The sequence below is a fragment of the Musca domestica genome, unplaced genomic scaffold, assembly GCF_030504385.1.
Source record: "Musca domestica strain aabys unplaced genomic scaffold, Musca_domestica.polishedcontigs.V.1.1 6, whole genome shotgun sequence".
In the NCBI taxonomy this organism is placed as follows: domain Eukaryota; kingdom Metazoa; phylum Arthropoda; class Insecta; order Diptera; family Muscidae; genus Musca; species Musca domestica.
In genome coordinates, this window is record NW_026712363.1 from 8,389,114 (window position 1) to 8,401,972 (window position 12,859).

Consider the following 12,859-nt stretch of genomic DNA (forward strand, 5'->3'; position numbering starts at 1 on the left):
TACATTTTCTGTAAATCCTTGTTATTAATTTCAACTTACCCTTTCTCTTTCTTTAACAACATTGAACACATCTTATGAACTGAAGAAGTTGAGAGAATACTTGTAATTCAAGTAATTACTTTTGATTTACATCTTCCTAGAAACTGCTGCTGTAAAATGAGTGGACTGCTTTATCATATGTCAAACACATATATTTTTACAAATCCTAAGATAAAATGAGCAGGCGACGAAACTAACATATGCCAGAAGGTATTATTGGTACAACTAAAAGCAAACTTAAGACTAGACTATCTGGACATAAGTCAGATCACGATGACTGGTCACAAACCAAATGTTAAAGACGTTGAAATACTGACACAAGAAAATAATTAAAAAAGGCGTTTTACCCTAGAAATGTTAAATATAATAAACATACCAACCGATGTTAGAATGAACTATAAAACTGATACTGACTACTGTGCACACACTTATAGGAACTTAGTTCAAAAGCATAGACAGACAAAAACATAGTTTAGCATAGACGGTGAAACAAGGCTGTTGCTTTTCTCAATAAAAAGTAATTTGTGTATTATTATTGTTATCATATTTGTTAATTGTTTTATATCTTTGTAGCTTTTCCCTGAAGGTGACTGTCGAAATATCGGAAAAAAATCAAAATTATAAAAATAAAACACTGATGTTTTCAATTGACCTTAAGCCTAAATAAAGTTATTAAGAATTAATATACAGCAGGTCAACAATAAAAAACAACAACAATCCTACCGAAAATTCAAAATATCTTATCTTATAATTTATAAAAATGTAATGATTTTCTATTCAATTGGGTTCAAGATTGGGACATTGGGTATACGGGTAATACAAATTGCAGAACATGTAACCTTAGGGGTTAAAGTGAGTATTTCTTAGAGTACGCCAAATTTTATGTATCAAACTAAAAAAAAATTTGTCTTTTTTTAATTTTTTCAGGCCTGTTTTTGTTTTTTTTTTTTTTTTTTTGCCTTCAAAATATAATTTTTATTATCAAAGTAAATTATTTTTGAATTTCTGAAACATTAGAGACTAAATCATTTTTGAATATTTGTTAAATTATGCCGTTTCCATTGGTATCATATGTACTTCTTCTGTAATTTCAAATTGTTTTATTTTAGTATCCAGGACAGCAGTGGTTCCTGGTTTATAAGTGTAGTTAAGCTGAAATAGTGTACAGAAACAATTAAAATATTCGTAATATCAACTGAACTAGAATACAAACCTGTCTCTCCCCTTTCTTGTTGGCCAATTCATAGTTGCGCAAATAGTCAGTGGAGTCTTTGCGAATTACACATAAATCAATGTTGGATCCAGATCCTAAATCATTGAAAACGCCTGCTGCTATGGCATCGCGAACAAGTTTCTTACCCTCTTCTTCGCTCATGTCGGGTTTCCAACGGGCTTCAAACACTGACATGGCGGCTAAACTACCAGAACCCATAGTAGCATATGGTAGTTTATCAGTAGAGCCGTGTGGATGTATGGAGTAAATATAGGGTCCGGTTTTATCCACACCACCCAAAACCAAAGCCGCACTAATATGACCTTGATAGCGGAACAACATTTGCTTTAGAAGAGTGTTAGCCGCTACAACCGGAACTTGTCTTCCGGTATTAAGACGATGCAACTCTAATTGAGAAGCTATCATATCTGTTGTCATTTCAGTATCAGCCGCAGTTCCAGCGCCACAACAGCTAAATCATTTAAAACATTAACACGGCGATCAATAGAAACAATCCCGATTTAGTACTTACTACATGTTTTTAGCCAAGTAATGAATCTTGGAGCAATTCTTGTCCGATACAATTGGGCCCTCAGTGGCACGTGTATCTGCACCCAAAATTACACCATCTTTAAAGATTATGCCGACGATTGTTGTGCCAGTTTTCACTGTTTTGGGAGGCTGAAATCCGCCTATAATGAGTTCAGCATTCCTGCGAAAAACATTTAAAAAATGAGACAGTCGACAATAATAAGAACACACCTTTTGCAGTTATCGAAGTTGAAACCAGATTTTGGTATATCTCTAAATTGTTCCAATTGCATTTTTACAAATTTACTTCAATAACGTCGTAGTGCTTTGAAATCAAACAAAACTAATTTTGCAAGCCGCAATGATCGCAATGACAAAACACAATTTTAACATAGGGATTCATGGGTCGATAAAGTGCTTATAAGAAATATAGAACACAGAGGAATGTGTGATAAAACTTAAACTCAAAGGAAATACAAGAATTACCAAAGAGTCCAAGATGATAAAGAAATCCAGTCAAAAGAGTGTACTAAAGGTGGAGATACATAAACAAATATTTTTACTGGCGTAAAGGTGCAGGTATATAGAAGGTTTCTTGCAGTCTTAAGTCAACGGCTAGTTTCTTCGTAAAAACGATGAAGTTTTAGGTTGACTTAGTTCAATTTTGGCCCATAATTCATACTAGTTCAACCTACGAGTCTTTGTTCTTTTACGAAAATGCCAGTCCATGACTAAAAACGAAAATACGTTAAACTCTTTTTTGACTGGCTTAAATGTGAGGGTACATTAGCAGCGTGCCATCATGGCTAGGCATATGAATGTCAAATTATAAGGGAGACGACGGCAGAATATAATATGTCATAAATAAAATATGTAATGCGGAGACTTCAAGCTGTTTATGTACTCTCATCTTAAGCATGGGTCAATGAGGAGGTAGAATAGCTTTGTAAAATTACAGAAATACAGCACTGAGGCTATGCCCGCTTCCTGTCAGAATAAGGGTGGAAATACATAAAGCGTATATTTGACATCGACGCAGCCGCAACCAATTTTGGAATTGAAAATGTTGAATGAAAAATTATTTAAATTTATAAAAATTGTTGAAAAAATTTAGAACCCGCGATTTGTGTCGTATAAGAAAACATATAAAAACTTACTTATATTTGAAAATAAATTTAAAAATTTTTGACTTATCAATGCTCTCAAGCGTTGATGCATCTACCTGTATTTTTCTACCTTGGTTTGAACATTTAATCGAGAATAAATTTTGTTCTCTTCCTCATTCAAGTCATTCGAGGTAAGCTTTTTTTTCCAAGAGTTGGACAAGTTTCTTTCTAGCAAAAAAAAAGAAAGCACACAAAAATGTATTCAAAGTGTACACATTTACATAAAAGGGTCAAAATATGATTGAATATTGTAAAATAATGATAAAAACAATTTTGAAAAATAGCGTTATGTTAATGTGAATTACGAATCGTGCCGTATGAACGGGTTAATTGGTGTACCTAATTCTGAGAGCGAACAACGTGATTGAAATTGCAATGAGAACATAGCATTAGGTGCAATATTACGGAGTGTACTGTTGTATAATTAATCGAGAAATCGATAATTTGTCGATTTTATATTTCCTTTCGACTGTTTTGTAATATTTCATTTTCGTGCGTGGTTTAGGATTTAGTTAAAGAATTAGTTAAAATTATTAATTAAATTATTGTTACAGTTTGCCAAGAGTTGTCAAATAATGTCTGCGGTTCGACAAATTACTCCCGCCTTGTGGAATTCTTTTACCAAATGGCAGAAACTCAGTAATTTACGTATGTTACGCTCTTCGCCGGTTTGATTAACCTACGGAATTAATTATCAATTCTTTTGTAGGCTACTTTTCCAATTCTGTCATAGAGAGACGTAATGAACTATTCACCGAAGAGCAGAAAAGGCAACGAGAACGTGTGGGTCGTATAGAAAAGATCGAAGTAAGGTATTTGGGTCTCCCACAGGATGTAACACTGGTAATGAATCGGGATATTTCAACACCCTACAATTGTGCACAACATCTAAGTGAAGGACACTGCAAACGTTCTGTTCTGGCGTTGGTTGATGGAAATGTTGCTTGGGATATGCATAGGCCGTTACCGGATAACTGTACCCTGCAACTATTGAATTTCACCGTAGCAGATCCACATGTTGTGAACAAGTAAGTTAATATGGCTTCATTGGAAGCGAAATGTAACATGTTTAACGTGAATTTTTGCAGAGCCTTTTGGCGATCATGTAGTTTTATGTTGGGAGCAGCTTTGCAGAATGCCTTCAAAGAAGAAGCAAATTTACAATTGCACAGCTTCCCAGGACCTAACAGTATGTATTGTGGTATTTGATTTCTTCTTTAATTTTCATGGAAACTTATTTTTAGTCAAGTCCGGGAGTTTCGTACATGATGTCGTCCTTGGTTCTAAAACATGGGAGCCTAGTAAACCTGAACTGAGAGCATTATCGGCGGAAATGATAAAACTGGCAGCTAAAGACCATAAATTTGAACGACTTGAGATTAATAATGAGTTGGCTTTAGAAATGTTTAAAGATTCACATTACAAACGTGAACAATTGCCAAGTATTTCTAGCCAAAATCAGGGCTGCGTTGTAGTTTACCGACTAGGCACACATATTGACATATCACGAGGACCCATGATTGCTTCTTCACGATTTTTGGGAAAATGTACTATTGCAGCTGCACACAAACTAGCCGACGAAGGAGATAAAGATGCTATTTACAGAGTACAAGGCGTTGCACTGCCTTCAGGCTTTGTTCTTAATCATGTAGCGTATGGAACACTAGAAGAGAGAGCTAGAAAATTGGTAAGTTTGAAATGATATTCATTACGGTGCTAGCTAATCAAGAATATGAGACCTTGCATCAATATAATTGCAAATTTGATATACTAACGAAATGTTGTGTATGACTGTCGGACGCAAATTGACAACGGTTGGTAAAGTAAAGACTTTTCCTCTGAGTTATATATACTCAGTAAAATGCTTAATATCACAGAAAGAATTGAATAATAGCGCAAGCGTAATATTTGTACACTACTAAAGAATATGTTTCAGCATTTTTACAACATAAATATCAGTATCCAATTCCAAAAAAAAAATAATTATTCTTGCTTGTCTACGTTCATTAATTAATTATATTGTTAATATGCTTATTTAAATATAGATAAAGCCACTTTTGAATGAAAAGGTAAAGTGATTTTTCCAGAACTTATCTTTAGCAATTTCCAACGATAGTTTCAGACGCTCCCCAGAATTTTTAAAGTAAAATTAAATGTTTTATAGTATAAATTAATATATTATACTACTAGTTGTGCATTTTTGTTTTCGATATTATAAATGAAGAAGTAAAAAAGCATCTATGTTTGGCCGGGTCGAATTTCCAATGCCCACCAATAATTGGAAGAAACTTGAACAATTAAAAAAAAAAATAATCGAAAAATACATTTTAAAGGGAAACAGTTTTATGGGGGCTATACGAAGACGAGGACGTGCAAAAGTATTCTTTTTTTTGTCATAGGCTGTCGTATCCATTACGAATTTTCAATACGAAATTTAAAAAAAATCCGGTCTATAATGTCTCTAAAATAAAAAAAAAATACGAAAATTGGGAGATACCGTTATATAGGGGCTATACGAAGACGTTAGCCTGAATAAGTAATTTTTTGTCATAAATTGTAGTATCCATTAAAATCTTCAAATAGAAATTTGATAAAATTACGGTGAAAAATATCGCTAGAATTATCAAAATGCAGAATATTGGGAGGTGCCGTTATATGGGGACTATACGAAAAGATGGACCGACATATCCCATTTACAAACTTAACCTGCCATTTAGGAAATTAACCTGTCTAATAAACATGTGTGCAAAATGTTATCCTTCTATCTCAAATGTGGCTAACATGAAGTGTAAGTGTAAGTTGAATTCAGTCAATGCTTTATGTCTTCTTGATCAACCCCACCCATTAATATGCCAATGTTTAACTTTTACTTTCGGCAGTTATTGCCGATTCACAATGCATTAACTGCCGAACAAAAAACTACATCATATAAAATGACTTTTACCCAGTGGGATCGAATATCAATGGTTCTTTGGAATTTTTAATAAAATCTGTTAGTTTCACCCTAATACCCTAGACTTTTGTAGTGTCAAAAATGTGAATGTTTGTAATTGGAAAATATAACAATTGGATGGATGCTAAAAATTATTAATTCTTACAGATATGGAACATTTTAACACCGTGGGGAAGTTGAATGCTTGTATACGCTACGTTGAATTTTAGGCAACACTGTCAAAGTTGAACAATGTATTTATTGACAATAGAAAGAATTAATTTTTTTGGTGTTGATAATAGAAATGAATAATAACAAGTAGAACGAACTTTGAATACACTCCACCATTTGGAAGGAATTTGGCAATTACCCAAAAAATAAAATTCATTAAAAATTCTGTTAAAATCTTCAAAATACCGAATGTAGCCGTTATATTAGTGTCTATACGATGACATGGACTTACATAGGCAAAATCTGTCGTATTCAAATGCGAAACTTAAACAAATTCTGTTTATATTGTAGCTAAAATCATCAAAATACCGAATATAGGGAGGTATCATGGGGGTTATACCAAAACGACCTGCACAAATAATTTTCTGTTATAGGCTGTACGAACTTCAAATACCAAATTTGAAACAATTCCATTGAATAATGTCGCCAAAATTATCAAAATACCAAATATTGGAAGGTACCGTTATATGTGGGCTATACCAAAACGTGGACCTACATGACCCATTTTCAATACCAAAAGACCTGCAGACTTAATACACATTTGAGTAAATTTTTATCAAGCTACTTAATTTCGTTCGGAAGCTAGAGTGATTTCCACATACGGACGGACATCGCTAAATCGACATAGAATTTTATGCTGGTATATATCAGTCGTGGGGTCTAAAATGTTACAACCGGAATGACATATTTGGGTAATCCGGACGCAAGTTGAATATTTGTGTACGCTATGTCGAATTCTAAATTTAAGTTAGAAGTTTCTCACTTTAGCTTTGGACAAACTATTCTTCTAGTATAAAATAAGCTTAGCAATTTTTACAAATTACGAGATTCACAAAGTCGATGTTGCACATCAATATAGAGTTCGGCTTGAGAGTATAAATTAAAAATATACTGCATCTGCAATTTACGCTAAGACAAAAGATGGGTCACAGAGCAAGAAAGAAAGAATCCTATTTAATTAGCAAAAAAGAAAATAAAAAACTATCTTAAACCGCATCTGATTATTATTCTATTCAATGTGTAATTAATTATGTATTTTCTTTTGCAGAATCCAGCTCGTCAACCCAACGAACCATTCGAAGAATTGTCTCATATATCCCAAATGGCATAAACTGTTTTAATTCTTTCTAAGTTAGTATTTTTGTTTTGTTATAAAGAATACTTAAGTCTATAAATAAAAAAAAATAAAAAAAACCTTTGAAATGTACTTTTATTTTTTTCATCTTTTATTATTTTAAATAGACATACAATTAGAAATTCGTAAAACTTAAAGCTACACAAATACACAACTAACTTAACCAATACGAGATTTACACATATTTATATATTTAATACTTGGCACTTGGCAATAGGCTTAACTTTGCAAAAGTAATTCCCGTTTAAAATAATCAAAACTATTTGAATAGTTTTTCTAATTGATCCTCATTTATGGCTATGGCCAGCATTATAAAACCCCCTACTAATACGCCAATGACTTGTATCAGTGATGTTTTTAATTTATTTTTGCTTTCCGCAGCCATTGCTGGCACTAGATCTGCCAGAGCTATATAGAGAAAGGATCCGGCGGTTCCTGCGTATATCCACTGTGTCATACTACTATGCAGACCAGCTATTAATAGACCTATGGCCATGCCAACAAAACTTAGGACGGAGCTGACAATGTTCAAGTAAATTGCTCTGCGTATTGAAACGCCAGTCTGAAGTAACAGTGCAAAATCACCCAATTCGTGAGGAAGTTCATGACATAGGACGGCAAAAGCAGTGGCCAGACCTGTGACTGGTGCTGAGGCAAAGGCGGCACCAATGGCCAAACCATCAGTTAAATTGTGTAAACCATCGCCGATAATGACCATGAAAGCCACCGGTGTAAGAGGTCTCGATGGCTTCTTTGCGTCCAATTTTGCCTCATTTAACATCACATTTAATTCTCGAACATCTTTTAATTCAGGAACTGACACTTCTCCATTATTCTCTGTAGCTGTGGAATTATTGGATGCTAAAATTTCTTTGCTAATGTTATTATTTGTATGACTGTGGTTATGACTGTGTCCATGATGATGGTTATGACTGTGCCCATGTCCATGACCATGAGATCCTTGATCGGCATTGCCTCTCAATAGAGGTAAGAGATTCTCTATGATATACATAAATACTGCAGTGAAAAATGCACAAGCGCATATCCATACAGCGGTTGTATCGTGGGAATGGGATGATGATTCGTGTTCCTTTTCGTCATGATCGTGATCGTGAGAAGATGTAGGCGACGCAGCTGCATGCTCGTTAACTAGTGCATGAGGTAACAGATGCATAAGTGCATCTCCAGAGAGGGTACCAACTGCAACGGCAATTAAAAAGTTGAGTATTTCTTGGTAAGCTACTGTCTTCATAAGTGGGACCAATAGTATTCCCAAGAGTCCACAAGCTGATAGTATGAATATTGAAGCACTGGCATAAATCCAAGCTGTAATAGATTCTATTAGTTACGGAATGGCATAGTAAAATGTATTAACTCACCATTCCATATCATTTCGTTGGTATCCTCCACATGTCTTAATGGAGCTGGTTGCATGCAAACTTGCTGGTCTATTTGAGCCAATAGAGCTGGACATAGCTTCATAAAAGTCAACGGTGTTAGTTTGACATAATTGACGTAATGGTTAAATTCTTCCTCTAAATCATGGTCGGCGTGGCTAGTCTCAACTTTTTCGGATGATGATGAATACGTTTTGTATAGCTGCAGTTTGCGTTTATGCAAATCGTCATGATCGACAACCAAACGCAACAGGGATTTTGGCGACAAACAGACATCGGCATGCAAGGGTGGTCCGTCAAAAGTAGCATCTGCGGATGAAAGAAAAAACAATGGAAATATCTGTTAAATCAGTTGTGGACTTGTCTAGATTCATATGTATGTATGTATGTGCAGCGAATAAGCCGCCTATGACTAATTAAGGAATACACTTTTATGCCAATGATGACGTTATGACTGGCTATGCGCATTCGCATTGTGGTAGGTGGTAAACAATGAATGGATGTCTGGAATGATGTGATTAGCATTAATTATCAACCAACTGTATTAATTCGAAATAGGCACACAATTTTGGTCAGGGTAATGTTGTGCGGTTGTTCATAAGTGTGCAAGTATATTTTTGAATGTACGTATTTATATTCGGTTTCACCAAAGATGTTATTGGTATACCAATATGATACAAAGCTGGAATAATTCAAAAAAAAATTATTTTGCAAAATCGTATTTAATAGTTTTCATCGAGCATTATGTTTTGCATTAAAAATATGCTTTTATCTCTTCTATATATATCTTCCATATAATTAAAATATATATCTTCCATATAATTAAAAAAAAAATCTTAAAATCTGTGCAAAATATCAACGAGTTTGATGTGTAATGCAGTCCCAACTGCTGAAATATTATTTTTTTATTTTTGTCATCCCACCTTTAAGCCAAACGTTTTCCTGATGTAAACACGAAATATGTACCTATTGTGTCTTTTTTTGTTTCCAGTAAGATTTACTCCACAATTGATCAGCAACGCTTTCTTGACCACCAGTCTAATTTCCTTTAGTTTTCTAAGAAAACCAACAATTCTATGAAATAACAAGTAAAAAAGGGCCTGGCATGGCCTGGCCGAACTTCAAATACCCTCTACCATAAAGCTAATAATATATTGAAAAAGTATCGGACTTCAGCACTCAAACAAGTTCTATTTTAAACTGAAATTGGGGAATGCATCGATAACGAACTCTAAATGCCGAATTGGTAACGATTTCGTCAGAAAATGTAGCTTAAAAAAGTCAAAGTATCAAACATCGGGAGGTACCGTTATATGGGGGCTACTCGATATTGTAGTCCGTAGGCGTTCTATATAATAATGAAGAATAGGATTTTTCGGTGATTTACAAACGGAATGACTAACTTAATTGTATGGTGGTGGATCTAAAAATAGTAAAAAAACTTTCCCAATTCATTCTCATATACTGAACTTTTGGAACAACACAAAAAAAATTGGTGTAAATTGAAAAAAATGACAACTCCAAAAGTATCGGAATATTATAAGTTATGGTACTCTTTCAACACAATTTCAACTAAGATTTTTAATTAAGATCGTTTTGACATGAAGTAGATGCAATTTTGAAGTATGATACAATTTAACGCCTTCAGTTTTTATACTCCACTCTGATACAAAGTATTACGATGCCTTGTGCGAAACATATACAATTCAGAAAAGACAAAAATTGGGCGGTGCCGACTGTATGATACTCAAGATAACTTTGAACATTTATTAGAGTCACGTGTAGCAAATAATCGCTAATAAAGCTTTAGAGCGGTTTAAATTTAAAGTAGGTTAAAACTAACCTATAAAAGCTATATCAATTTCCACTAAACTTGACTGAAGTAAATTTATTTCACATATGACCGATCTCGATAAAATTTGGCAGAGGTATTTCTTTATCTGATACCATATATCATTGTTATTGAGTGCATATTACGATTGTAATGGACTTAAACACAAAATTCACTCCATTTGGGCTGATATTAATCATTTGGCGCACAATAAACGTAAAATCGGATAATGATATACAGGGTGAGATGAAAAAACTGCAACCAACTTCAGATTGCTGTTCCAAGCAACTCGTCCGACAGCTGTTAATATTATTCCAGTGACAACTCATTATATTGTTTACAAGCGTACAAAAGCATGAGAATTATCCAGACAAAAAGTTATTCGTGATGGAATTCCAGCGTGATAGTGTGATTTCTTCATATATTGGCTGGAAAACCACGAGTGGCTATCGTTAGAGCACTCCAGCATATAAATGTGGATAAATCTTTTGTGTACCATCGCTCGTTACCGTGGTACTGATAGCCTAGCCCGACGTCAAGGAAGTGGCCGGAAGAAAACAGTAACATCAGCAGATGTGGTTCGAAAAGTAAAGAAGCGACTTGATCGAAACCTTCGTCACAGTGGCCGAAAAATGGCTCGTGAGCTGAACATATCGCAATATTCCTTTCGGCAAATATTGAAAAATGATCTCGGCGTAAAGCCATTGAAATTCTGAATAACAGAAAGAAAATAGACTCAAAAGAGCTAAAGAGTTGTTTCGCATGGCCGAAAGTGGTGAACTGTCCAATTTGGTTTTCTCTGATGAGAAAACATTCGCTGTCCAGCAGTTTGTAAACAAACCAAAATGATCGTGTTTACTTGTCAAAGAGGTCAGCTGAAAATGTGCACCTTCGGTTGACCACCAGAACTCAAGCGCCGGCCATGGTGATGGTGTGGGCCGTCATAACAGCCGATGGTCGCTCTCCGCTCGTATTAATCGACCGTGGCATCAAAATAAATAAATATCGCGAAAATATTCTGGAGGGTGTATAAAAATTTTGGCCGCAGACCTTGGACATTCCAAAAGGACTCAGCACCATGGCACTCACACGCGCCACCCAAGAATTGTTACACAATGAGGTTCCTTTATTTCCAGCGCACAATGGCCACCAAAATCTCCGGATAACAATCCATCTGGAGTATTTTGGAGTACCAAAGTGTCGGTCACCTCAAGCAAGCGCTTCGCCGGGAATAGGCTAAAAAATTACCGTAGAGCAACATTCGGGCAGTGACGGTTTGAAGGTCATAATTCGTAGCGTTCATCCTTGGGCCAAACAAATTATCTGCACAAAATTTCATACCAATCGAACAATAAATAGGACCTTCATTTTGTTCTCAGAAAAAAACATAGACATACCGACGGACGGACGTGCATTTGAAGATCATCAAAAGGGACTATGGGTCTATCTCGTTTGCTTATGCCTGTTACAAACAAATGCACAAAGACATATTACCCTGCAGCACAGTGTGGTGTCGGGTATAAAAATTGATACATGTTGTTGTGGCAGTCACATTGAAATTGGCTTCAGATCTTCTAGAATTATTAATGACGGTATATAAGGGCAATCGAATAGAAGAAGGGCGGAAATCGGACCATATTTTGTACATTTTGACAGTAATCCGTAATCTATACGATTTGATAACGTAGTCGGTTCAATCCCATCTTGGTGTTAAATCTATTCTGACCTTCCTTACAGCTGGTTTATACTTTGGGCTCCTCTTTCGAATAAGTAGAACAGTCGGTACATTCATAATAAGCTGTAGCAGCAACGAAATCATATAATCATATAAGTTATCTTGGAGGGCGTGCAATGCTGATGAACCGAAGGGGTACGTTACAATCTTCAGGAAATCAGCACTATTAAAGTCTGTGATTTATTGAGAAAAATCTATCTCTAATTATGCAAATTATCATTGGAATTCTATTACATTTTTCGAATTGTGACAGGGGGCCTGTCAACATGTTATTGTTATTTTTTTCTGAAAATGCCCTTATTTTAATTGGGCGCCACGTTTATTAATAACGTTTGAAACAAAACAAAATACCAAGCTGTCCATGAGTGTCATCACTGCTTCCGTGTAATGTGTCACGGTGACGCCGTATTTTTTGCAAGTATGTCCATCGCATTGAGTGTTGTTCGTCAGCGTTATGAGGTTACATCCACATCACTGCTATCGTCGTTGTTTGAATTGCCGTTCCACCTTCGCTACCTTTTTATCAATTACAGCATTTGTAATTTAATTGAGAGTTATTGTTGTTAAATCCACGTCTGTGTGCTTTCAGAATTTGCATATACTATAAGTATATTTGTATGTGTACATATATGCTTGTAATATTTATATA

General features: G+C 35.0%; 3 protein-coding genes across 3 annotated transcripts in view; 1 reads left to right on the forward strand and 2 right to left on the reverse strand.

Annotated features, from left to right (window-relative positions):
* Positions 1-1,003: 1,003 nt before the first annotated feature.
* Positions 1,004-2,176, reverse strand: LOC101893986 (proteasome subunit beta type-7). The gene is made up of 4 exons (XM_005183575.4): positions 2,015-2,176; positions 1,785-1,964; positions 1,253-1,724; positions 1,004-1,191 (listed from the first exon to the last, which is right to left on the reverse strand). The coding sequence occupies exons 1-4, from the start codon at positions 2,074-2,076 to the stop codon at positions 1,087-1,089; spliced, it is 819 nt and encodes a 272-aa protein (XP_005183632.1). The 5' UTR covers positions 2,077-2,176; the 3' UTR covers positions 1,004-1,086.
* Positions 2,177-3,406: 1,230 nt separating this feature from the next.
* LOC101893812 (large ribosomal subunit protein mL39) lies at positions 3,407-7,278 on the forward strand. Its single transcript, XM_005183574.4, has 5 exons — positions 3,407-3,597; positions 3,659-3,977; positions 4,038-4,138; positions 4,194-4,636; positions 7,161-7,278. Exons 1-5 carry the CDS (start codon positions 3,525-3,527, stop codon positions 7,221-7,223), a joined length of 999 nt encoding a protein of 332 aa, XP_005183631.1. The 5' UTR covers positions 3,407-3,524; the 3' UTR covers positions 7,224-7,278.
* Positions 7,279-7,317: 39 nt separating this feature from the next.
* Positions 7,318-12,859, reverse strand: part of LOC101893647 (zinc transporter ZIP10) — a 47,989-nt gene continuing 42,447 nt past the window's right edge. The window contains exons 3-4 of the mRNA XM_005183573.4: positions 8,627-8,953; positions 7,318-8,573 (exon numbers count right to left, since the gene is read on the reverse strand). Coding sequence (XP_005183630.1) covers positions 7,507-8,573; positions 8,627-8,953 — 1,394 coding nt within the window. The 3' untranslated portion in view covers positions 7,318-7,506. The remainder of the gene's footprint in view (positions 8,574-8,626; positions 8,954-12,859) is intronic.